General features: G+C 47.2%; 1 protein-coding gene across 1 annotated transcript; it reads right to left on the bottom strand.

Annotated features, from left to right (window-relative positions):
- Window positions 1–1,290: 1,290 nt before the first annotated feature.
- Window positions 1,291–26,228, bottom strand: LOC146209955 (uncharacterized). Its single transcript, XM_084605451.1, has 7 exons — window positions 25,971–26,228; window positions 13,964–14,034; window positions 12,846–12,974; window positions 12,203–12,289; window positions 6,780–6,826; window positions 1,995–2,086; window positions 1,291–1,441 (listed from the first exon to the last, which is right to left on the bottom strand). The coding sequence occupies exons 1-6, from the start codon at window positions 26,110–26,112 to the stop codon at window positions 2,050–2,052; spliced, it is 513 nt and encodes a 170-aa protein (XP_084461577.1). The 5' UTR covers window positions 26,113–26,228; the 3' UTR covers window positions 1,291–1,441; window positions 1,995–2,049.
- Between the last annotated feature and the right edge of the window lie 1,245 nt (window positions 26,229–27,473).

Here is a 27,473-nt window from a genome sequence, read left to right as displayed (position 1 = left end):
ATAGTGTTATTGGTGAATAGAATCTGATGATGGTATAGCAGTGTCCCTGTCATGAGGCACGAGTGAGAGCTAGAGGTGTTTGCATAAGATTTTATATATAAATATATATTTTTCATAAATGGCTTTGGAGACATAAGCATGGCACAAACCTTTGTTCGTGCTGGATGGGCAGCAGTGTACTGGACCCTTTGCTGTGTAAAAGACTTGCACAGAAAATGCAGCCAGATTACATGGGAGGTGTAGCAAGCTGATTTTTTCAAACCTAGTTCCTGAGAAGGCTTTATTAAGAGACCCACCCTACACACGTCCTTGCTGAATATAGTCTCAAGGGAAATTTGCTGCTCCTTGAGACGTGCCAGTCAGTGGGTGCACAGCGGAAACTTAAGATCACGATGGCTGAGTGTGAGCAGTTATAAACTGCAACCAATGTGTTTTTGAATGCATTATAGCACTCCCTCTTTCACATGGTTGGTTGTGACTGGATATGCAAGCATTGTACATTGAAAACAGTTTCTGATCATCTCACATTTCCATTTGGTCACTTGTCACCAATCTGCACTTATAGCTTGGGGCTTGGTGTACAATTACCATACATCCATGGACATCTTGTGTGCATATTAACATCAGGAACACTGTAAGTTGCACTGGGAAGAAATGCTTGTAGTGTCTCTGCTAAATGTCACATTTTGAACTGGTTGCCTTTCTGCCTATGTCAGTGACCCTGTGCCTTACTGTCTTGCTGCAGACTGCTAGCCGTCTCTGATGTCCATTGTTTGGAGGACAGTGAAATGTGACCAGGATGTGTCTTGTAAATGGATCTGTTACAAAAAAAGGGTTGCAGTAGTTTATGGCACAGTCTTGAGATGTGCCCTTCAAAACTCCTTGTCAGGCTCTGATAAATTTTGAACATGACCAATCAGCTTGCATGTGAAGCATTGCACTGTTTGTGCCGAATGCGTGCTGGTAATGAATGCCTAGCATCACTGTCAGGTGCTGAGGATGGCATACAGAAGCACTGTTTTTATGGCAGCAGTGTTGCTGTTACTACTGAAACACTGGGAAGTGTGCTAGTCCTAGGATGAACAGCAGGGCTTTGGAAACATTTAGAGAAGGCACGGTTGCATTCGCTTCCACTTTATTGTTTACTATCCACGAAAAAAAAGACAGCACAGTTGTGAGACATAGGTAGGTCCAACATAGCTTTGGCTTCCAAGCAGTTGGGTACATACCAATGCCCAGAACAGCAGTGGTGACTATTCACAATGACTTAACAAGAGTTGAGAGATGATGTTTAAATATTAAATTAACGACTCGATGGATTGATGGAGATATGTACATAATGTGGTGACATCCTGCTTTCTTTTTGGCATAGTTCTTGGTAGCTGGTGGCTTCTGGCTGGCAGAAGCTTGATCCCCTGCTGTTCATTCTTTCATCTGGGACCTGCGCAGTGAAGATGAGATATGGAATATCACTTTGGTGCTAGTCCTTGTTCCCTTGTCAAATAGAAAAACAGTGCTGGCCTCACACAGTCCAGTCATATATGTCTTAGTTGACAGCCTTGTTTTGGTGCAAGAGTGTTACTGTTGCAATAAAAGTTCCTCCCTCTGATTTTATTGTTAAGGTGCAATGATTTTTACGGACCAGGCCTGTCGTGGTCCATCATGCAACCTCCTCATGCACAGTGAATAAAAAAAGTTTCAATATCAAGTCACATTTGCTTGTTCGCTTGGTCTTTTGCTGAATATAAAATGAAGGAACCTTGTTTCAGCTGTAGGGTTATCAAGTGCTAATGTTTCAAATCTTCTAATGCCAAGAAAAACAAATGCATCAGAGGGTGCAAATAGATGCAGTTATTGTTGCTCTGGGAAATTGTCTGGTTGGACCCTTGCTTTTCAAAAAGTGTGCTGGCAGTTTGGCAATTGCCTTTGGATAATCCTAGAAGAGCAGCTCTTGTGCATTTATACTTGCAAAAATGGCAGATGAGAGAACATACCTTGGTGATTTCATCAGGAACTTTGATTGTAGGGGAGCGAGACGTTCACACTCGTTCACTGCTTTGACAGCAGGTATCTTGCAATGAACCACCTAGAAGAAAGAAAAATGGCGACTTAGCTTTAAAGCATACAGCAGTCTTTATAATGCTAATCTCTTGTAACAGGATTAAACCTTTCTGAAAACTGCAATACACCTTTCAGTCATATACCCTAATAATAGACTGATACAACTCAAGAATGCAGCGACTAGCGTCTTTCTCCCTTTTATTTAATTTCTCATCTGTCTGCACGAGGCAGCAGGTGTGCCTCCAGAGCCAGCAGCAGGCCCATGTATCTTCCTTTCCTTCTTTCTGCAGTCGCAACAAGTACTCCGTAACCCGTCACTACGGGCTTTAGTCACTACGGCTCTTTCTCTCTTCACTTTCTCTCACCTTCCTCGCTTCCCTTATGGCGCGCCCCCTAGCCAACACGTTGACTGGCTGCCGAGACGTCGCTCTTGGCCGCTCAATGGAGGCGCACTTGGTGCGGCCCATCTCGTCGCGCCTCAATGGCTGGGGAAGCGCGTATTGGGAGAAGTTAGTTTTCGCCGCCATTCTCCGCGGGGGCGCCACCACTCCATGACGAGGCGCCGCCGGCACGGACAGCAGACGACGCGGAAGGAGTGCGCTGGCTGTGTTGGCGCGTGTTTTCGTTTTGACTACTCAGCATAACCGCGTGGTTCTGATAGTTCTGCATGCGTGTCATCGGTGCCTGTGTCAACAGCGTCCTAAGCGTATATGCCAGGCAACTGCTGTGTGCCGCTGTGCACCACTGAAGCAAGAAAAGATCGGTTACCATGAGTTCCCGTGCGATTCACAACATCACTTATTCACTTATTAGGTAGGCTGCAGCCTACAAATTGACTTATTCACTTATTAATGGCATTCACTTGTTATGCTTAGTGAATGTCGGCCTTACAAGTGAATATGCTGAATATGCACAATTCACGCTTAGCAACAGTTATCCCGCTAGCGAATAACAGCGCTCCCGCCCCGCGCCGACGTTCGTACCCGTGCGACCCGTGCGCCTCGATGGATGGATGGAATATAGGAACGTCCCCTTTGAAACGGGGTGGTAGCAGTAGCTATCATGCTCATTTTTCTCCCTATATCTTAATTATTGATTTAGATTGGTTAACTATACCATCATTCTATTTATTAAATTTTTGTTTCTACATTACTAACATTATGTCACCTCTGCTTTTAAGCCGCCGATCTTCCAGTCATTTTTTGCTAGTTTCCACCGCCGGTTTATTCACCCGGCCACTGGTATCTCTAAACCCCAGACGCCCCAGAGCTTCGGGAGCAGTAACTGCGCCTGCATCAACTTCCGGATGGATACCGTTACATTCGGGTATAATATGGTCAATTGTTTCACTGGAGTTACCACATACAGCACACGCGTCATCTTCATTATTAAATATCTTTTTGTAGCTGCGTTTTCTAAGGCACCCTGGTCAAGCCTCAAAAAGTAGGGAACTGCCTATTGAGTTATCAAAGACAGCTTCCTTCCTGATCTACATTTTCCACTTTCAGTATAATTCCACACTCTGTTTCTTTTCCATCGAATTTATCCAATTTTTACCTTCTGTGTTTTTCACCTGTTGCTTAATGCTCTTTATTTCTCCGTCCTTGTGACTAGAATACTTACTAGTTAGTTCCCAAGTTCTTTTCCTCCATTGTGAGTCAACGCTTTTTAAGTACAGGTATTTAAATACTTTAGCTGCCCATCTGTTACTGTCGAATTTCCTCAGGTGTTCCTCATATAATATTTTACTCTGAGCTTCCCGTACTTCGAAAGATGCCCAGCGCATATCTACCTGTTCCGCCTCATTTGTGGTTTTGCCGTGGGCACCTAGTGCTAAACGTCCAACGGATCTCTGATTTGTTTCTAATGTCGACTGTACCTCTGATTTTAGGCACAAAACCGCATTTCCGAAAGTAAGTCCGCGCACCATAATTCCTTTCCAAATGCCCCTCAAAACCTCATACCTGTTGTATCCCCACAATGCCCTATGCTTCATTATCCCCGGCATTCCTTCGCCTTTTGGCCTTAAGTGATTGCTCATGCTTTGCAATGTATGCCAATCCTTTGTTTACCCATACCCCCAGATATTTACATTCTGCTATTCTGGGTATTTCATGGCCTTGTATCTTAAGACACTGATTAGTTTAGCCATTGAAAATCATCAGACCCGACTTAACTGCGCTAAAACTGAAGCCTAGAGCGTACCCTTCGTCTCCGCAATATTTAACCAGAGTTTGCAATTCTTCCAGACTCGCAGCTAGCAGCACAATATCGTCTGCATACATCAAACCGGGGAGGCGCTGATCTACCGCCTTTCCACCTAATCTATATGACAGGTTAAAACCTAGGTTACTGTCTTGTATCCTCCGTTCCAGGTTTATCATATAAAGCATGAACAGCAGCGGTGATAGAGGACAGCCTTGTCTTAATCCTTTGCATACTTTGACATCTTCCGTACTTCTTATCCCTTCCCATGTAATTTCTACTTTGTTATCCCGGTATATGTCCTGTAGGAACTCTATTATATCATAACCGATACCTTCTTTTAAAATGTTCTACAGGAGTTCCCTGCTTACGTTGTCGTACGCCCCGTTTATGTCCAGGAAGGCCAAATACAAAGGTCTATTTTCCACTCTAGATATTTCGATGCATTGGGTAAGCACGAACAGGCTATCATATAAGCGCCTACCATTTCTAAAGCCGTTCTGAAGTTCTCCGAGTGTTTTGTTACTCTCTACCCATGCTTGCACCTTTAATTTCACTGCCTGCATGGCCAACCTGTACATAACCGTTATGGTGATCGGCCTGTAGGATTTTATGTGCATCCTTTCACCTTTCCCTTCATCAATGAAATTCATTTTACTCTGCCGCCAGCTGTCCGGAATTAGCTTATTCGTTATGACTGTTTCCAGAGCTTTTAACAACGTTTCCTTACTTTTTGGACCAAGTTCATTAATCAGCTTGATCGGAATTCCATCTATTCCTGTAGATGTGTTTTTAGGAATATTTTTTTTTACCTTTTTCTAGTTTAGATTGGTCAGTTCTAAGCTGCTTTGTATTCTGCTACCTTGTGTTGCTTTCTGATTTGTGGAGATTACCCTATCGTCGCTCTTAAATGACTCGGCTATAACGGATGTAATGTAGTTCACTGCGTTGTCTCCCTTTAAACAATGCCCTCGTTATCTTGAATCCGATCCTGCTTTCTTTGATTCTTCTTCCCTAGCCAGCTTATATGATTCCAGAATTTTCTTGCTCCGCTTCTAGAGGCATCATGTATGTCAGCCATCCAGCGATCGGTGGACTGCCTTATTTTACTTTGGACGAGGGCCTGTACCTCAAGTTTCTTTTGTCGATATTATTCCCATTTTTGATCGATTTCCTCCTTAGATACCTGTGCTTTCTTTGCCACTCGGTGTTCGATAGCTTCCCTGATTTCCTTATTCCACCAGCTCCGTGGCTTCCTCTTTCCATTCCAGCGGTTTGCTACTTTAACCTCCTTAATTTTCCTCCTTATGAGTAGTTATACCTGTTCATCATCCCAGTCTTCCATGGGGCTTTTCTCTACTGCTTCCTCTATGTCTGCTGCTATCTGCGCTATTTGATCGTGATTTAGTTTTGCGTTTACTTTTTGTCTAAGTTTCATTTCTCTTTTCATCAAGGGCCCCATCTGCAGACTAATGCGTTTATGATCACTTCTCAGACTACACTCCCCTTCTTCGTCTATTTCCATTTTTGTGGCCTTGCTATAAATTTCCTGCGACATTGGGCAGTAGTCACTGGTCGTCTGCCTGTTGCGGAATTCCCACGTGATTCGGCCTTCACATTTTGTTTCTCTATTTACTATAACTAGATCGTGTCGCTCACAGAAATCTATCATTAGCTTCCCGTTAGAATCCGTGTATCCACCCCGACGTCAGTGGCGCCCTCAGCGAGCTGTGAACTTTACCTGACGGCGCCGCTGTATTGTTCGCGCGATGCATTGACAGGCACAGAGTGTAAAGGAAGCTATGACAAGAGCAACGAGCAGCCAGGGCAGCGCACGAGAGCACTGGGGACGCGCGTTCTCGTCTCCCCGCTCTCCGAGCAGCACCGTGCTATGGTGGCTAACCGTGCCGCGTACCGAGGCGGAGCGCGTGACATCAGGCGTCATGTGATCAAACTTCTCCCGCACTTGCGTTGCCCGTATCTGCCGGCCGAACGCCACCGCTGCCTTCTTCCGCCATTTTTCTCGACGGTCCTGCCCGGGCTCCGGGCGAATAACCAGAAGCACGGCCGGTCTCGAGGGAGATCTCCCTGTACTCTACCGCTGGCGACGGAGCACCGAGGACTGCTCTCGGCTGCTCCCGGGACCCCAAAAGCACCTGCTCCTGTTCGACCATTGGTAGGCGCTGAAACTCGCGAGAGCACTTTGTTCGCCAAATGGAAACCGGTATTAGTGCGATAAAGCAGACCTGTGGCAGATGCGAGATGATTAACAATGACGTCATGTCAATAGGTAGCCGCCATTGGCTGGAGGCTCTGAGGGACGTTTGCCTCCTAGGGGAAACACCACATCGTGCGCGTTTTTCCGACATGCGTGGCGACTGTTGGAGTCACGACAATGCTACCCTTTCAGCGGGACGAGCAGTATACGCGTAGTCTGGCCGTTCTACTGGCCAAGCCACGACGGTGTTTTACGCTTAAGAGAGCAAATGAGTGGTATTAAGAGGCATACGTACAGTGCCTTTTGTGACGCCAGCCAGTCCTCCTCCTTCGGAAAGCATTTCTGGAAGGCAAAAAGCGTTGGCAAGCCTTAATTATCGATTCAATGTCATTTTGCAGACTACCGGAAACGTCCCATGTGAACAACGATTCAGAAAAGGGGGGTTAGTTCAAGCTTTTCGTCAAAAATCTGCAGAGCGCTTTACAAAACTACGAATTTATTTTGATCAAAGTAGCTTTTGTACAGAATCGTTTTTAGCGTTTTGGGAAGCGCGCGGAATTTGAAACGTTCACGAACCCTATAGCCAAAAATAAGGTCATTTGCTGGGAAGGAAACTTGTCAGTCTGAACTGGTGGTGTGCCCTGAATGTTCACGTTTCTTCAAACGTCCACAAAATCGCAACTTGCATCAGTTATTTGCCAATACGGCACTCAGACAAACTTGATAGTGTTCTTGCTGAACTCAAGAAATTGTCAAATCCAAATACTCGCTGATGTACAGGAAAGGTCAGATGCCTTCTGTCGACCAAACCATTTCCGATCTGCACACCTGGAATGCCTCTTTCACAACCTTCCTAGTCTAAAATTTGACATAGAATCCGCCCAAGCCGCTGATCTTGTTTCTAACCTTGAGGCTCGAATAGACGACACCAGTTCGCGTCGCAACAACTATGGCCTTCCAGACACCCCGCGAATCATTCATCGAATCTCAAGAAATACGTATTAAGCATTGTCAGGAGTTAACCTTGGTGCCCACTCAGATAGAATGTGCTCATCGATTGGCACGCCACAACAAGGACCACAAAATTAGCCTCTTTCAAAACAAAAGAAACCATTATTTCCAAAGGTCGTATGCTCAAAGACACGGACTATAGTACTGGAGAAGATTTTACCCGCTCTGTTCAAAACGCCCACAAACGTCTTGTCGCATTTTCAAGAGCAGAAACCGGACCATTTTCTTTGCGAAGACCCTATTTCTCGGAAAAAAAAAAAAAAAACCGCTACACTTCTGGTGCTGCCACTGAACCGGTTAATGAAATAGCATGGTGCTTGCAGCACCGTCGACACTTATCTAATCCTGGCCGTAACTCCCCTCGACAGAATATTTCATTATCGGTTATCTATACTAACATACGCAGTCTGCTGGAAACCCGACCTGTTCTGTACTGCGGGGATTTTCTGATTTTTTTTTCTTTGTGGTCTCATTTCTTTCTCGGCAGCCCGCCGAGTCTTTTTTTTTTTCTGTCAACCCGACCTTTGCAGGCCATTAGTTTTTTCGAAACTTTAAGCCCTGGAAGGAGCACAGCAGGGTTAGCAGAGCCTCTTCCAAAAGCACACCCCTGAGAGAGCCGGGCGCCGGGCCGGGGGACGCTTGTACCCTTTTTACCGGTGGGTGTCCGGTGGCGGGTTTCGAAATGACCACCTCCCGCAGCCGAGACGGGCGCGAAAACAGGTGTATTGCTTGTACCGACAAAGACTTGGCTGACCGATAATGTGAGCGACACTGAAGTTCTGTGCAACTTACCAAATTTTAATCTTTTCCGTGCTGATCGCAAAGGCCCCCGAGGATGAGTCATCCTTATCGCTACCAGCAATCAACTACAGTGCTCCCACATTAACACGAAATCCGACCTCGAAATATTATGGCTGCTTTGTCGCGCCACACCATTGGTATATTCGGCGCAACTGTTTGGGCCGTGACCGCTTTTCCCAAGCATTTCACACCAAAAGAGCCGAGCACCAGGCCGGGGGAAAGCTTGTGCCCATTGAAAACCGGTGGGTACCCGGCGGCACCAGGGATCGAACCCGGTACCTCCGGAATGCGAGGCGGATGCTCTACCACAAGGACTAATTATGGCAAACAAATTGCATACTTCTCAGGCATATCTGTGTGGAATTCACTGCCTTCCGAAATCAAATCACAGCGTACTCTTTTTTCATCACTCTTTAAGGACTCACTTATTTTCTACCTTGTTTTGTTCCTCCGACTAAAGATGCTTCACTGGATCATGGGTTTCTGTGTTTACATTATTTCATTATTTTTTCAGCAAATTTCATTCTCAGATTTCAGCAATTAGCGCACTTTTGTTTCCCGTTCTTGATTATTTAGAATTTTCTATACTGTTTGCAGTTTGCACTATATTATATATTATTGTTAGTATTTCTCTGCACGCCTGTATATTCTTTTCTTATAACTGCCTATGTTACCCGCGAATTTTATTCATGGTCATAGGAGGTCCCCCGGACAGTTTTTACTTCGGGACCTCCTTCTCTAATGCCGATAACCATGTACATGTATCTAACGATGAAAATAAGTGTGATGATGATGGTGTTTTCTATAGACCCCCCCACGCACACACAATAACCCCTAATTCCCTCGAAAGCTGCACAACATCCTGAACAAACAACAAAACACTCTAATGCACACGTTTTACTTTTTGGAGATTTTAACTATCCTGGTATTGACTGGAATAATTCTCATCAGCCTATTTTTGGGCAGGATGAATCACGGGAGTTCATAAATGCGTGCTTAAATTTTAATCTAACTCAATTATTAACCCAGCCTACAGGCATCGCCGGAGATACCGCTAACATTCTTGACCTCATACTTTCTAGCCACCCTGACAGCCTCAACTCCATTACTTATCTCCGGGAAATTAGTGATCACAAAGTCATCCACGCGTCTTTTACCTGCACTTCAACAACAAATGAAACTTCAAAAAAAAAGAAAAAAAGAAACAATCACCCTTTATAACAAAGGAAACTACGAGACCATAAACAGGGCATTGGAAGGTTCTTTCCCCAATGTTTCAGCGCTCTTTCCAAGAACAAACCGTCCACGAAAATTGGTTGATGTTTGCTGATAAAATGAACGAACGTACTAACAGATATGTTCCTAAATGCAGCTTCCGCGCGAACAAACAAAAACCATGGTTCAACAAGGCTCTGGGGAGATTAGAAAGCGTTTGTTCCACAGTGCCAAACAGACTGGACAGGACTGTGCATGGGAAAAATATTACGCTGCTGAAAAGGCATACCTGGTTGCAGTAAAAAACGCCAAAAGCTCATTTTATCATATTGACCTGCCCAACATACTTAAAGATAATCCTACTAAATTCTGGCAGCTTTTAAACCCGCAATCTATACGCACTGTTACCCTCACTGATGATTCCGGACGCGCTGTTTGCGATGTTGAGTGTGCTAACGTATTTAATTTTGCTTTCGCATCTGTATTCACTAAAGAACAGGAACCGCCTCCCCTCACGACAGCGAACGACCAAAGAACTTCAATGTCAGCCGTTACTTTCTCGGAAACCGGCATATCATGTCTTATTGATAAACTAAAATTGTCATCATCCGCCGGCTTTGACGAAATTAACACAAAGGTTCTAAAAAATGTAATCATACTTCTGCTAAGATTTTATGCTTGCTTTTCTCGCAGTCACTCTCTACAGGTGCCGTACCCTATGACTGGAAAGTGGGGAAGGTCGTTCCGGTCCACAAATCGAAGGATTCACCACTTAATTACCAGCCCATATCACTCACCAGCATACCATGTAAAATCATGGAACACGTTATTTACTCTTTAACGATGGACTTTCTGGATTCAAAAAAATTTTTTTTTTCATTCTTCGAAGCACGGATTTCGCGAAGGATACTCCTGTGAAAGTCAACTGGCCCTTTTCATTCATGACTTACATGCTAACCTTGATGCTAACCTCCAAACTGACGCAATTTTCCTCGACTTCGCCAAGGCATTTGACAAGATACCTCATAACCACTTATTTCCGAAACTTTCTCGCCTAAACTTACATCCCGATATACTAGCATGGATAAAAGAGTTCTTAACTCACCGCTTCCAATCAGTCATCGTCAATAATCAAATGTCTAACCTCCTACCAGTCTTCTCGGACGTGCCCTAAGGATCCGTCCTTGGGTCACTTTTGTTTCTAATTCATATTAAAGACTTTCCATGAGAACGTAGATTGCCATATTCGGATGTTTGCTGTCGATTGTGTTGTTTACAGAACATTCACTAACATTTTGGAACAACAATCCCTTCAAAATAATTTAACTCGTGTGAAAGACTGGTGCGATTGAATGGCTATAATGACAGAAGTAAATGTAAATATATGTCGTTTCATCGTTGCCATTACCCCCTCCTGTTCAGCTACAGCATATCTAACGTTTCTCTCGACCAATCATACAAATACCTTGGTGTCCATCTTTATCATGATCTTACGCGGAATACGCATATCTCAAACATCATATCATCCGCTAACAGAACACTAAGATTTTTAAAGCGTCACCTTCACTCGCATCGTCAAGCTGCTCGCATACAAATCACTAGTTAGATGAAAATTAGAATATAGATCTCCCATCTGGTCTCCGAAACAAGCATATCTCTATAATTAAATTGAAGCAGTTCAGAACCGAGCAACTAGATTCATTCATTCATCGTATTCCTTTGATATCAGAATATCATCCTTAAATTCACAGTCCAACCTACCTACCCTTGCTCATCGTCGCTGCATTGCTAGTTTATGTTTGTTTCACAAGTTTTTTTACTCCAAGCTACGACAGGAATCTTACATCGGCGCACCTCCACCACTTATCTCCCTCCGCACCGGCTATCAGCAGCGTCACGACCTCGCGTCCGCACTCTTCACCCGGACTGACTGGAACGGCCTTCCCCGAGAACTTGCTGATATCACATGCTCATCTTTATTTCTTGAAAGAATCACGCGTGTACTTGCTCAGTGAAAATCTCATATTTATATATGTTACCTACTCTGTTTCTGTGCGCCACACCCTTTATGTAATACCCAGGGTCTTTAAGGTATTAAAGCGAAGTGGATCATTAAACAATGCGTTGATGTCCCGAAATGTGGGGCCTTGAATAATATCTTCTAAATCCCGGCCGCGGCAGCCACTTTTCGATGGAGGCGAAAAGCGAGTCGCCCCGTATGATATGCGAAGCGCGTTAAGTGGCTGACATTTCAGGAGCCCTCCCCGGCATAGCCTGAGTCGCTTTGGACGTTAAACACCGAAACCTAACCAAACCTACTCTGCGGGAAGCATGAGAAAATTTGAAGCACTAGAAGCGTGTTTCATAATAATATATGAGCGCAACTGCACGTATACGCCGCGCAGCGGTGGACCGATCTTGATTCAAATTTTTCTTCATATTTTGGGCGACTGTTTAAAAATATAGCGCTATTCGGAGAACAACCTCGTGTCCTGACGCTCTGAGGTGGCGTCAGTCTTCGGGGACCGATCATTAGAGAAAGAGTAATGAGTTTTCGAATAGCAGCAGGAATAGGTTGTTGTTCCCGCATGTATGCTTAACAGATTTTGCAGACGCGCTCCAGAACCCCTCTGAAAGTGCTGTCGGTCACAGTAATATCAGAAGGAAGCAACCGGGGGCCTGTATACTCACCGCGAATCCCGACTGCCACCGGGGAACGTTGGCCTTGCTCTCGCCCATGATACACATCATCTTGGTGAGGCCGGAGAGGCTGATGATCTGCAACACAAGTCGTGCGTCACTCTCCAGCTGGTACATGAAGAATCGACACTACGCACTCATCGATTACTTTCCCCGTGCATCTCTTAGAAGAGCGGAGACGTACCAGCTAAGGCGTATACCGGGTCACCTAACTAAACAGATATTTCTAGTTGGGTTAGCGGACGTCCACTGCGCACGTGCCATGGCAGGGGTTGTGCTTTAGGCGTAGTAACTGCGCGTGTGGAAGAGGCGTCAGGTACAAACGCTAAATAGCACAGAGAAACAATTACGAATGCTCCGCTGTATGTCAAGTACGGATGACTTCACGTTACATTTTCTGAGCAATTGTACATTCCGATTCAAAGGCCGACGAGCACGGGCGTTACAATAACGACCGGTGGAGGATGCGAAATCAAATCCCAGCCGCTTTTCGATGGAGGCTAAAAGCAAGACGCCCGCGTGTTGTGTGATGTCAGTAAGGAACCCTGGGTGGTCGAAATTTTCGGAGCCCTCCACTACGGCGTCTCCCCAAAAGCAAACAAGTTATCGCTTTTCGTCTATGTGAGACACTCACCCCCGTGAGAGACGGCGGCGGTAGTGCGTTCTTGGCCTTCCAGGCGCCAACCTCGGTGTGCTGCGAGCAGAGGTCGGTCAGCGGAGACTCCTTGACGGACGACAGACACTTGCGGGCCGCCGCCACCGTCTGCAGTAAAGGGCGGTCGTGTTAATCCTCCGAACACGTTACGTAGGTGGAATGTCTGGCATGGGTGAGAGAGGGACGACATTATCCCATAAGGGAAAGGGGCAGTGGAGGAGGTTCTACGCTCAATAGGCCTCTGCTACCTTCTGAGCCCATTTATTTTCTGGTCTTTGAAGGAATGTCGAATAATTTTGGTGGGGCAGAAATGAAAGCTGAGATATGTGTGCTAAATGTACGTGTCTTAAGCTGGCGCGAGATATCGCGATAACGAGATGTTTTGAAGTGTGCCGGGGAATATACAAGGCGGTAACGGTGACATATGTCATGAAAGGAGAGGAGGCAGTCTCGCGCACCAAGCCGGGCCACGTGGGAGCCCAATTAAGGCGAAAGCCTCTAATGGCCTCTTCGCAATTGTCACAGGGGGCGCCAAGTCGTCCTGTACCTTTACTTTGTCACATCTGTGCCGTCATGTTTTAAAGTGCAGAGTTGTGGCGCTTTCTGAAGATACAGACGGCCGAGGACCCATGATGTTGGGTTGCACGAACTGCTTACTTGTCACTTTTAGCCCCGAAAGGCGAGACCCAAGGAACCGTTGTGAAAAGCGTGTCGTAGCGTCATTTTCAATTTTGCATCCATGGCGAATCCTGTTTTGTTTTTTAAGCACGCAATATTTTATACTGGAAGGGCGAAGACAAGCGCAATAATAAACGCACACGGAAATGAATAAAACGACAGGACAAGCGTTCCACTCTAACTGTAGAGAACGCTTGTCGTTTCCATCGTTCTTGTGCGTTGATCAATGCACTTGTCTTTCCCCCTTCCAAAGCTATGCACCAGGTGGAAGCTTTGTCAATATTTGGCCATGTTGCAATTCCATCGCATCAAACCGGCGTAGGGATCTTGGTAGAACATGGCTCCCCCTATGTCCATGACATAAAATAGAGCTCGAAATCACAAGCGCTACAGATGAGTTCGGTTTTATAGGAACTCACCTCGCCGCCTCTGCCGCCCAAGTAGTGGTCCATGCACTTTATGCCCACCTCCATGTCAGCCGGTACAGCAGCTGCACAAATGAAGGAAGCCATACTTAATAGGCGCCCTAAAACCTAAGTCAAGGGTTCTGACCTAAGCACAGCACAAATGGCCAAGCACTCTCACTTTGAAGACATGTAATTAATGTTCGCAGCTGGCACAGCACGCGTGAACGTTTTGCGGAGACATTATTAGAGCGATTTAATACGTCCCGGCGTTTACATTATTGGAGACGATAGAGAATGCTGAGCCGTTCTGACACCTTTGCGGGCATGAACGTCTGAAACATTTCAACAACCCCGCAGCCTTTTTGTGCTATCCACGGGCAGCTTTATTATATGTACATAGATTTCGACCAGGCGAGCCATAATTAGTTGAGCAGACGCTTTCGTGTGCCCCTCATTGCTTCTCGATGAGGATGTCGCGCAAAGCTCTCAGTGGTTCGGGTTTGCTCGATGCAGCGACAGTCAGGAGGCGCGAAATTAAGTTAGGAACGGTCAAACACCTGGCGGTGATGAACAACGCACTGAAAACTAAGGAAAGAGCAATTTACAGCTACGTTTTGCGTGTCAGAGGAAACAGTTTAGTGAAGCAGCGCAAGAGGAAGAAACACAGCGCTGACAACAAATGTTTATTCCGGATGCTAAGCATATATACATAATTTAGCGCAATCGAAAAAACAAAGAGAGGAGCGGAAAGAAGCAACTCAGTCCCTGTGCGCATGCAACCGCTTCGCATGTACAACGATTATGCGAAATCAAATAGTTATGCTCTTTCAACGAGATGGCTATGGAAGGAGTGCTGATACAATTATCACCCAGCTTCATGAGTTCAGAGGCTTCGATAATCTGTCGTGTAAGTTTATACTTGTGCTTGGTAACTACTTGGCTGTTTTTGAAGACTGGAAAACATGAACAATCACGACAGTGAATACCTATGTGGCGGGCCGCGTTCTTAACGTTGTTTCCATGCTCCCTAAGTCTATCATTTATACAACGGCCAGTTTGGCCAATGTATGAACCACCACACTTCAACGGGACTGAATACACCACGTTTTCTTGATACAACATTTTGGGCGAGTTGGTTACATACATTCATTATTACAGCGCAAAGACGGCACGGAACAAGAGGAGGACACAACAGCGCTGTTGTGTCCTCCTCTTGTTCCGTGCCGTCTTTGCGCTGTAATAATGAACGTTTTCTTGGCATGACACATACTTCATCTTGTGGTTTTTCTTGCAGTCATTCTGATCTTTTATCTGGGCCATTTACCCTCGCACACAAGCCATTCAGTCTCACGGGTGGCGAAAAAACATCAACTCCAGCCATTTTACCTATTCTGTTCAAATTGTGGGATACACCATGGACATAGCGTATTACAGCCAGATTTCTTTGGAATGAGGGACAGCGTTGCCCCCCCCCCCCCTCCTCTTTTTAGCTTTTTCAAAATCCTTTCTGCTACTGACGCCAGAATGTGAAGGAGGTATTTCGCATCTACTAGTCCGTCAACCTGATTAGAGAAATTATAATCAATCTTGTGTGGACAGGATTTTTTTTTTCATGGCATTTTGAAAGCATGACGCCAGAATGCCTTTTTTCACGAGCTTCGAATGGGCTGAGCTATAGGGAAGTAAGGGCTTTTTAATCCTAGCTTCAAATGCCCAGCATACATGGAAGTCTGTAAAATATAAGGTCAGATCAAGGAACTTAATGTGATCGCTCGCAGCCACCTCATGCGTAATTTCCAGCGGCGAAAGCACTTCAGAAAATATCCCGCACAAGTCATTCACTTCTGAAGCGAACCTTGTGCCGTTGCTCTGCTTCACTAGATATGTCAGACCAACTCGCCCACCAGTTCGTATAGAGGAAACAGTATGAGAACAAGGGCTGAGCGGTTCATATCGCATTTATTGTTTATGCCCCATTTATTCCGAAGCGATGGTGATTACAGTCAGCGTCGGTCTTCTTTTAAGCGGCTGCGTCTTCAGTGCGCTGTTCATTAGAGAATGGCCACACTGCATCATTGCAGCTTGAAATCAATCGCGATGTTGCGTAAAGCTGCTCAGTGGCGCAAGGCACGGCCGCATTTTCGCTCCTCGACTGGTTTCTCTTCTTTCTTTTCTTGGCGTGTCGAAAAACGAGAAATGTGGGTCGTCGACTTGATGAATCGTCTTCGTTGGCGGCTTTCGCCGCGAGTAATAATAAGCGAGCTTCTTCCTCTTTCGACACTCCGTCCACGCAAGCAGCGAGGTGGCACCGTTATCTGCTTCCGCGTGCTCGTTGCTTTCTCTTTCTGGTTTGATTCCCGCCCTTCCTTCCGTCGCCGCACAAGCAATATAGCTACGCTCTGCGACAGCGGAGAATCTTGCTTTGTCACCGAAGACGGAGGCTTTCCTTTGCCCGTTGTTTGCGCTGCACCGCCTGCGCGGCTGCGCTCGATGGCAACCTCGATTCCCACAAACCGCTCGAAATGCGTATTCTTAGCCGCGAGGGAAGAATGCGTTATCGCCTCCATCGTTATATTTAGCGCCGAGGCAGTTCCGTGGTGCTCAAAGGTCTGGAAGTCGTGTTTAGAAACGCCTGCGAGCAAACACAGGCCTCTGGCAAGCGGTCCCGAGATTTGAATTCCGCCTGCGAGAAAAGCTCGCAGCACGTATGGCCGGCGGATCGAACCAGGAAGCAAGTCCTTGAACCCAATCTGCCGGTAGACGCCGCTGGTCAAGGTTCCGCTATCCCCCTGATCGAGGGCATCCTGTTTGAGCGGCGCCGTGGGACCGTCGGCCGCTCGCTACAACGAGACGCACCCATTTTTCTTCAACGACGCAGTGAACTGGCGTTGCGAAAGGTCGTGGCGCAGCTGTTCAGGGGCACGTGAATCTTAACTGTTCCGCATTCGAGACTACACTCGAGAATGCGCGAGACGCACCACATATCTCGTTTCCCCGTGGCTCAATTAGATTAGGGCTTGTTAGACCTGATGAGGCACCAACGAATCCAATGTCAGTCGGGGAGCTCGGCCTGCACATGCATCTGACGACGATGGATAACAGCGGACCTCCGCCGTAGGCACTCTGACGCCAACAGAGTGTAACATCCGCGATAAGACCATCATTGCTCGGTTGCCAACAATGACGGCTTTACCATGCTCTGACATTGTTTGTTCAGCGCCTGACAGGCTGAATGCTCTCAAGGATATGGCGGACTTGCGCAAGTTATGCCGGCCTTGGCTTTAATTTCGACCAACTGCGGTGCACATATTCTGCCGTCAATTGCAATTTAAAGCAACGTGCAATAATTAACCTGTTTTCTCCGTACGCACGATGAAACTATCACTGAGCATTACAACTGCTGCTTGGAGCGGACATGTGAACTGACAAAGTCGTTTAAGAAATTTGAAAGACCGGAATTGACTTTCGTGACTTCTAGGGCACGGAATGAAGTCCGCCGTATCCGGATAAGATTTGAAGGGTCGGGACTGGCTTTCATGACTGCTTGTGCCACGCATTCTAACGATAAAGCGAGAAAACAGCTGTGACCCTGCGACTCACGACCTCGTGACGACGAGGCCGGTAGCTTGGGGTTCGGCCAAGAGCCACACGCATAATCGAGCATTATCGGCTTCGGCGCTCGATTAAGGTATATACTTTAGTGGGCTCGCAGACGCGAGCTACGGTAGCAGGTCACGCTTAAGACGCAGAAAACGCAACGAGCTGGACGCGAATAAACCTGCGGAAATTTTGAGTCATTTTTATCGTGCCTTTTCTCAACACGGTGTCACCTCAGCCTAGATCCTGAGCGAGACATTTTTATTCTGATATAACGCCTACATTTGCAGCAAGAATAATGTCGGGCATGAATGAGCTTACAGTAAGCTGAGCTTAGCGTCCAAATCACGCTGAACACAGGGGGCAAATTTTGTCAAGTCATAATTGCTATTTTTCAGGTAATTTTGATTTTATTGTTATTTTACCATCATCGTCATCATCAGCCTGACTATACCCACTGCAGGAAGGCCTCTCCCATATTTCTCCAATTAACTCGGTTCTGTGCTAGCTGCATCCACTTGACCCCTGCGAACTTCTTAACCTCATTCGCCCACCCAACTTTCTGCCGCCCCCTGCTACGCTTTCCTTCCCTTGGAATCCAGTTTGTTACCCTAAGCGACCATCAGTTATCCTCTCTTCGCACTACATGTCCTGCCCATGCCCATTTCTTCTTCTTAATTTCAACTAGAATGTCAGTAACCAACTCTGCACGCTTCCAATCTCTTAATGTTACCCCTACCATTTTTCGTTCCATAGCCCTCTGAGTTGTCCTCAGCTTAAGTAGAACACTCTTGGTTAGCCTCCACCTTTCAGCCTCATAGGTGAGTACAGGTAAGATGCAACTGTTGTAAACTTTCCTCTTGAGCGATACCTGTAAGCTGCTAGTCATAATCTGCGAGTGCTTGCCAAATGCGCTCCATCCCAATCTTATTCTTCTTGTTATTTCCTTTTCATGGTCCGGATCTGCGGTTACTACCTGTCCTAAGTAGACATAATCGCCTACTACTTCCAGTGCTTCGCTACCTAACGTAAACTGCTGTTCCTTCCCGAGGCTGTTGAACATTACCTTAGTCTTCTGCATATTGATTTTTAAGCCTACCTTTCTACTTTTCCTGTCTAGGTCATCAATCATTATTTGCAGCTCATACCCCGAGTTACTTAGCAAGGCAACGTCATTAGCAAATCGCAGATTACTGAGGTATTCTCCATTACCCTTATCCCTAACTGCTCCCATTCCAAGCCTCTGAATACTTCCTCTAAGCAAGCTGTGAATAGTACTGGGGAGATTGTGTCTCCTTGCCTAACACCTCTCTTTATGGGAATTTTGTTACTCTATGCAGAACTATGGTTGCTGTGCAGCCACTATATATATATTATTTTTTATTAATTTTAATTATCTTAGTTTTTTAATTAAATTTAGCCCCAAATTTACACTTTGTAAATTTAGTTTTACACAATTTGAAAGCATGTTTTACCCCTAAAGAAGAATGAGGCCATGAATTGTTCGCAAATACAGCTTTATAAAACACTATCGCACTTCATACTTTCAAAATACTCGTTACATACTCACTCAATATTACCAACATGATTCAAGTTCAAGCAATCGAGAAGGTGGTTTAAGAGAATACATAACTTTAGGGAGCCAACAAAAGGTTGTTTAAGGGTCCCAACAACTTGCCTTCAGGTTCTTTGCGAGAAGAAATTATGTTGACTCAAGGGTGCCCTATTCTTGCAATCTGTCAATTTTCACGCCAGCGAACGAAGCTTTGGCAAAGAAATGAAAAAGGGCCTTAATTTGGTATGAAACACACACACACACACACACACACACACACACACACACACACACACACACACACACACACACACACACACACACACACACACACACACACACACACACACACACACACACACACACACACACACACACACACACACACACACACACACACACACACACACACACACACACACACACACACACACACACACACACACACACACACACACACACACACACACACACACACACACACACACACACACACACACACACACACACACACACACACACACACACACACACACACACACACACACACACACACACACACACACACACACACACACACACACACACACACACACACACACACACACACACACACACACACACACACACACACACACACACACACACACACACACACACACACACACACACACACACACACACACACACACACACACACACACACACACACACACACACACACACACACACACACACACATATAAAGTTTAGTTCAAAGAAGTATACGCGCGAACAATATACACTTGAGTTAAGGAAGTTCGCGCACGGCCTGTTTCAATCCCCTGGTTCTTGCTCAACTGTGGTCGATCATTCAATACTTGTTTTTTTTTTTTTAGAGTATTAATTTAGTTCACGTAAAGAAAAAGTTTTCAAAATGGTCGCAGCCCATGCTAGCTCATTTACAACACAGTCTACATTTTAACATCCTAGAATTTGAGCGCTGATAAAAGTGATTTTAGTGTGAGCAGTGGGAAGGTAGGGGGGGGGGGGGGCGCTGGCCCCTCGGAGTAAAAGTTGGGGGGGGGGGCACAGCCCCCCCTGCTCCCCGGTTCCGCTGAACAAGATCTGTTCTCAATGCGACATACTGCAGTAAATTCTGAGCAGTGGCTTGGCGGAACTAATTAGGGCATACTTAACTGAACTCGTCATCTAGTGTGTTCTCAGGGCGGTCAATAAACTTGTTTAAGCCAATCTTATCTCAATACGCCAGGTGTACGGGGTAAATATGCGCGATTCCACTTTAGCCTTACTGAAGACTTTTGCGTTTTGCGCATTAACACCGTGGCATGGTGTTGACGGGTTTGTTTTGTACCGCTGGTCCTGAAATGTAACCCTCGTTAGTAATATTTTTTTTTCTTTCACCCAGTGTAAAGAACAGGGAAATGGAATATATATGAGCTGCGCTGCCTAGGGCCGATCGGGCTCAGATGGAGGCGAAACGAAGAGGCGTCCATGTGCTGTGCGATGTCAGCGCACGTTTTGTTTTTTTATTACCTGGTCTTGACACATTGCATTTCACGAGAACAAAATCAACAAAAATCACTTACATGCTATTTACATACACTATTTGCATATGACACACTAAAATTCACGCATACACAACAAAGGCTCTAGCCTTGAGAGCCCCTCGGGATGTTCTGCTGTAGCTTTCTGGATTGCCAAAAACCTGTCCACGCTTTCCGAAAATAAATTCTGGCAGGCCGTGCATCTTTATCGCAGTGGTAACCCGCCACTCTTGAGCGCCATATACAGTGGAGGCCCATGAGCATAATTAAATCAAATGGTACCCCATCCTCACTTTCAACGTGTAAGTACCGAATGCCATGCGGGTCTAGCGGAAAATCTTTAACGTTCTTTGCAATACGTCCCAAAAATATACTCCTTCCCAACAGTGTAAAAAAACATGGTCTATGGTTTCTGGCTTCCTGCATATTAAACAGTGTGATCCCCAGGGTGTGAATAATCCTTTTTTCTCCAAAAATGTTTTCACCGGCAAGGTTCAGGTTCCGGTGTGCAATTTAAAATAGAAGGTTTTTGCTCCTGGCGTCACCTGCATTCTTTTTACCCTTTTCCAAACATCTGCACCTGGGCCTCCATTGTACAAGGCCCTGTACAAAGGCACAGGGAACATAATGTCACACAATGCACGATACAATTTGTTTCGTTTTACAGTAGACAAATAATCACTTGAAAACCGCGTTGAAGGGAACGCGGTGTACCCCTTACCGGCAAAGACAAAGGGGAGGAGGTACACCTCCGCAACTACAGACCAACACTTTTAACAACTCACAAAGACTACACGCATTAGATCCCGAGTCATTTGACTCACAATGCAAATTCTGCGGGGAGAAGGCGGACCTGTTGTACCATATGGTGTGGGCATGCCAGCGAAATCAGACTGTCACCATTAATAGCCAGCTAACGCAGGAAGGGTGGGAGGCAGCTCTGACCAGCTCGGACGCAAGGGGTCAAAAACATCTCATCGAGAGAGCGAGGACAGCAGCCTACGCCAATGGGGTTCCGGACTGAGGACTCCGACCGCCGCTACAACCTCCTAAACATTTTCAATAAAATAGTTTTACCACCACCACCGTACACTTGCTACGAATTCTCTATAAAAGCCCTTAATCCCTGCGGAAAAATCTTCAGTTGAAACAACGCACTCTGGTAGCAGCCGCCTCAGTCTGACTTGGCATACGGTGCCTAAGAAAGGGTCAGTCGTGTCTCTAAAAAGAAAAAAAAAAAAAAAAAAAAAAAACGATTGACCACTGTTGCAAAAACAGGTGGTCCAATCCTAGCCCTCCATCTTTTACTCGTCTGAACAAGTTAGTCGGGCTGCAGCGCTCCCATTCAGACGCCGACTAATACGGCGAAATAACTGTGCAGCTCCTGAATATTTAACCGTGAACAGCGCACGTTAAAGATCCCCAGGTGGCCGAAATTACTCCGCAGCCCTCCAAACGCTCCTCTTTCCCTCTTCCCACTTTCACTCCCATCTTCCTCCCTTCCCGTACGGCGCGGGTCAGTTGTCCACAGCAAACAAGTGTGACAGATACGGCGCCTTTCCCTTCCCAGTGAAGCAATTATTATTATTGAGAGCGGTGGGCCAATAGCAGCATCCTCTGACGAGGGGTTCGCCGGCGGCTGTGCGATGTCAGCGCACGTTAAAACCTCGGCGGCTGCGTTTCGATGGAGGCGAAACGAAGAGGCGTCCGTGTGCTGTGCGATGTCAGCGCAGGAGTACTCCCCTGATGGGGCTGGGGCAGCTGGGTCAGCGCCGCTTGCGCGGGGGCTGGCCTGCCACAGAATTTTAATCAGTTGTAGGCCGTCATTGCAAACGCCACTGTTTCGGTTGTAGACGACGGCTGTCGTTGCGGCGCGCGTCTTACTCCCCCTCTTCCTTTTCTTTCTTCTCTATTTTCTCTTCTGTCTACACGAGGCAGCGGAGGCAGCTTAGCTACAGAGCCAGTAGCAGGCCCGTGCATTTTCTTTTCCTTCTTCCTACAGCCACAACACACACACGCACGTTGAAGATCCCCAGGTGGTCGAAATTACTCCGTAGCCCTCCACTACGGCTCCTCTTTCTCTCTTTCCACTTTCACTCCCACCGTCCTCCCTTTCCTTACGGCGCGGTTGAAGTGTCCACAGGAAACAAGTGAGACATGTTACTGCGCCTTTTCCTTCCTATAAATCAATCAGTCGGTTGCCCCGCCGGGGTGGTGCAGTGGTAAGACGCCCGACTACTGTGCCGGAGTTCCCGGGTTCGAACCCGACCGCGGCGGCTGCGTTTCGATGGAGGCGAAACGAAGAGGCGTCGTGTGCTGTGCGATGTCAGCGCACGTTAAAGATCCCCAGGTGGTCGAAATTACTCCGTAGCCCTCCACTACGGCTCCTCTTTCTCTCTGTCCACTTTCATTCCCACCTCCCTCCCTTCCCTTACGGCGCGGTTCGGGTGTCCACAGAGCAAGTGTGACAGTTACTGCGCCTTTCCCTTCCTGTGAACCAATTTAAGGCGCACGTTAAGAGGTGGTCGATAGTACATCGTAGCCCTCCACTACGGCTCCTCTTTCTTTTCACTTTCACTCCCACCTTCTTTCCTTCCCTTACGGCGGCGGTCAGGTGTCCACAGAAACAAGTGTGACAGATACTGCGCCTTTCCTTTCCTGTGAACCAATTGTCATTATTATGATGAGGGGTGTTGCGCTAGGCTAAAGTGTAGAGGCCACTGCAAAAAAAAAAAAAGATTTAACGCTAAGGTTGTCGGAGCCTGTGATGACACTGATGAATAATAATAATTGGTTCACAAGAAAGGAAAGACGCAGTAGCTGTCACACTTGTTCTTAGACCCCTGAACCGCACCGTAACGGATGGAAGAAAGGTAGGAGTGAAAGCGGAGAGAGAGAGAGAGAGAGGTGCTGTAGTGGAGGGTTGCGGAGTAATTTAGGCCACCTGGGCATATTTAACGTACACTGACACCGCTCAGCGCACGGACGCCTCTCCGTCTCGCCTCCATCTAAACGCAGCGGCCGGCAGTGGTGACAAATCGAGGAAACAGATCCCTTTTGGTCCCACGCGTCAAGCACGGATTAAATCTTTCGGCTTCCTGCGGGGCATACTTTGTACGCTTTCATTTTTGATTAGTATTTATTCATATTTAGCGCTCCGGATGTGCCAATAATACGGGGTCCGAACTTGGGAACCCCTTTCTGTTAATACCGTCCAATATGTGGATCAGTGAAAATGCTCCAACAATCAACACACCTGAACAAGCAAGGGGAGTCATGGGACACGATGTCAATCAGGAGAGCGAGGACAAGAAAAGCGCCTTTCAGCTGCAGTTTTACTATTTCGGACGCTTTGAAATCAACTTAGAGCAAGCTCATAACGATGCCTGCACGCTACGCGCCGGGTTTGTGGCAGGCGGAAGATAGCAGTCTCGCGACGCGTCGTGCCGGCTGCCTTTGGAATGGTGCCCAAGGATGGAGTCAAAGTAGGGACTGACCTGCTCTCATGTGCTATTCTCGATCGCCGCTGACCTCTTGCGTGAAGGATGGTTACATGTGGTGTATCGTAACTCCCCGACGGATCGTTTGTATCTCTACGTATGCTGCATGCCTGCAGGCTCAGACCTCCGTTTTGCATGGATTATCTTGGAGCAGGCTTTTCTTCAAAGGACGACAGACGATAATAACACGCCCCTTGAACGAGCATTACCTTCTCCGTCGCGAAAAAAGCTCAAGGCCAATAAATACGATCGGAGGAGGACGAGCTCTCCGATTCCGGCGCCGTGCCCATGTACTGTCAATACAGTTGGCCAGCATATACGCTCCCTGCCTTGACGCTGAAGGAGGCGATTTTTTGGTGCATGGAGCACTGCCAAGAACGCAGGCCTTCTGGGAGTGCAAGTATACAGGCGTAAGGAAGAACCTTCCTTGCGCTCAGCGGTTGCTCTCAGCATGGGAGCCAGTAATTCAAGTCTCTCTCTCTCCCGTTACTAATGTTCTTCATGTTGAGCACATGGTAAAATTATATTTCCTTCTCAAATGTGAAGTAAACGCTCGTGTCTACCGCGCCAGAGATATGTGTTTTGTAGGGTGACGGTTTATTTACAGTATTTTTTTTTTTTAATGAAGGGGACAACTCAGCAAGCACTCCAATCGGGAGGTGACAGCATATGTATTCATTTTGACAAAAGCCTTCAGACATGGTTGGCTCAATTGTCTCCGTTTCGGCATTTCGCACATGAAAACGACCGAATGCCGGATAGTTCAGATATGATTTAACCAGCTCCCCTTCTTTCGATACGAGCCAGCGAACAAAAAAGTCCCTTGAGGTAGTTTTTTATGCAGCGGCCTACTTTACTTTTGTTGTTTGTCGGCATATAACCCGCCACTTAATATGCTGCGGGTAGCAAATGAAGACGTTCCATGTTCGGCTTCTTTTTTCAGAAAAGAGCGACCGTTCTTTGCGGCTTTGTTCCGCAGTAAGTGAGAGGGATCCTTAATTGCTTTTTACTGAAAGCTGGAAGCGAGTGGAAGGCCGCTGTCAGTTCACGCACTTATTCTCGGCGATTCCGCGCTTCTCTATTGCACTTGTTCTGACACGCGCGCCAGCGTTTCGGAGAATTCAGTGAACAGCTGCTGCCACGCAAGCGGGGCCGCGTAGAGCGAGAGGCGATATGACGATTTAGGCTAGAGTTTTCGCTTTCTCGCACATTTTCGGAGGCCGCGAGCCGACAGCAACCCGGTTAGTTTAGTGGCATGCAGTCGGCGAATGATCGAAGGGAGGTCACCAATCAGAAGCCTGGCGCTGCTTGTGTACTTTCGCTCGACTAAGTACCGTGGGGAAACCGATATCAGCTCCAGCAAGCAGGTCGCTGCAACCCGAACAGATCGATTCAACGCTCCACCGACTCGAGTGTCCTCCGGCAATCGGTGCGCACTTTCGCCGCAATGCCCCAGTTTCGCCCTATCAGCCCACCGAGCTTGCGTTCACTCCAGTGAGCCCTAGACGCCCCTGATCGCTCTACAGTTCACTCGTTGCAGTGCGCTGTATTCCTTTTTTGAGGACACAGGCACTTTCGTGTTGACAGAAGAATGTGATTTGGGCGTTGCTCTTTTTATAGCATGGTTACTTGCAGCGCCCTGCGTGTGATCAACGCGAATACCAAAATGACAAAGATGGTTTCATAAAAGAAGGGGCGCTGAGTGAGGGAAACAAAGAGAAGCTGCTTGCGTTAAGGCATTGCTATTTTCAGCGACGATGTCTTCCATCATCAGTTTGCGTGGTAAGACCTATGGCATTACTGCGCACATGGGTACTCACAGCACATGGTGTAGATGAGCCGGAGCACGTCGTACAGGTTAGTGTCCGTGGCGGCCCGGACAACGCCGGCGGAAGAGCAACTCAGCACAAGCGCTGACAGGACGGCGGCGCCCAGGTAGCGTGACACCTCGGAAGAAGCCATCGGTCCGGTGGAAGTACGCGGATTCCTCAAGCGGCGGTGGATCGTGCCCGAACACACAGTGACAACAGCAGCTCAATCGGAAGAAGCACACGTCCGTAGCTGAACGCAGACGAGAACTGAGGGCACGCGGTGATGAGAAAGCCGGATGAACAGGGCCTTATATACCGGCACAAACTCACATGCGCCCTTTCACTGGCCCTCCTTTCCTCCAAGCTCCCATCACCGCGTGGGAAGTGACGCACGCGTGCGGCGTCTTCCGCCCCTGGTTGGCCGCCGGTCGCTCCGGCGTCACTTGGCAGCGTCGTCGTACACCATGGATTCGTACACATTCCCTCTCTCGCTGGCGACGTCGCCCTCAGGGGTTACCCCGGCGGCGCGAAGACGACAGGTGAAAGAGCGACGCGAGCGGGAAAACACTGCCGCGCTGACGATTACGTAAAACGGTCAGGAAAAGTGGCGCGTGCGTCCGACCGCACGCCCCATCGAGAACGTGCGCACCTGGCGGGCACGTTGGCTGACCGGCGCTCGCCAACACCATTGACCGCTAGCGATGCGTCGCGCGTTGGCGGCGTTTGACGGAGGCCTGGGCGCGCACGTCATCGTTCAACGATGCCGCGGCCGCCTGCACGTACACGTTAAGGTGGACAAGATGCGGTCCGTTGACCTCCGCTGTTGGCACGTCTCTAGCATTTTTCGGCCAACTGGAGTGCACACTGCGCCCAACACTCTAGGACTGGCATTCGTCCTCAGTGTTTCGTGCTTCGAGTGATACTTTCCCCCACTATCTGATATTACTGAATGATAAGCGCTGGCATTGTATCTGCAGATCCCGCACGTTTCCCACCGGAGCTTGGCAGCCTAGCATGCTGTCGAAGCACTATGCTGGTCATACTTGTCACTGGTTCTTGTTCTGGGTGTAAAGCCTGGGGATTATGCCATCTGTTTTGAAGATTGGCATAATCCGCCTTATGTGCGCTTACCAGTCACAAGATGAGCATAATCCGTTTTATGCGCACTGAGCAGTCACGCAGACATAGGCAGCATAGGGTTCTGCGACATACCAGCCTTCAACCTACCCCGTGCGGAAAATAGAAACTGCTCTCAAAGTAACCCAAATTCCTCAATCTTGTATTTATGTTTAATGTTCTGTTTTTGAACTGCTTCTGGATAGACGCACTGCGCTGCTACCATTCACCTCCAATGTGGATAAACAAAAATCTGGAAAGAAAAGCTACCTCTTTAAGGGTATCACTGGACAGCATTAATGTCTCCCGTATACTATTGTGTGTATTATATACTATCGGGGACCAAAGTTTCCAGGACACGAGAAAAGCAAACTTGGCATGCAAGTGCCACATTCT

The sequence above is a fragment of the Amblyomma maculatum genome, chromosome 1 (assembly GCF_055883805.1).
Source record: "Amblyomma maculatum isolate TAMU_Amacu chromosome 1, ASM5588380v1, whole genome shotgun sequence".
NCBI classification, from domain to species: Eukaryota; Metazoa; Arthropoda; class Arachnida; order Ixodida; family Ixodidae; genus Amblyomma; species Amblyomma maculatum.
This window is presented reverse-complemented; position numbering and strand designations above follow the sequence as displayed.

What these genes read in the sequence shown, in the direction of transcription:
- LOC146209955 (XM_084605451.1), bottom strand. Translation starts at nt 26,112, where the DNA reads ATGGCTTCTTCCGAGGTGTCACGCTACCTGGGCGCCGCCGTCCTGTCA. An exon ending in GCTCATCTACACCATGTGCT is followed by an intron (nt 14,035 to 25,970) that starts GTGAGTACCCAT and finishes TCATTTGTGCAG; the next exon opens with CTGCTGTACCGGCTGACATG. An exon ending in CGCCGCCGTCTCTCACGGGG is followed by an intron (nt 12,290 to 12,845) that starts GTGAGTGTCTCA and finishes CTTGTGTTGCAG; the next exon opens with ATCATCAGCCTCTCCGGCCT.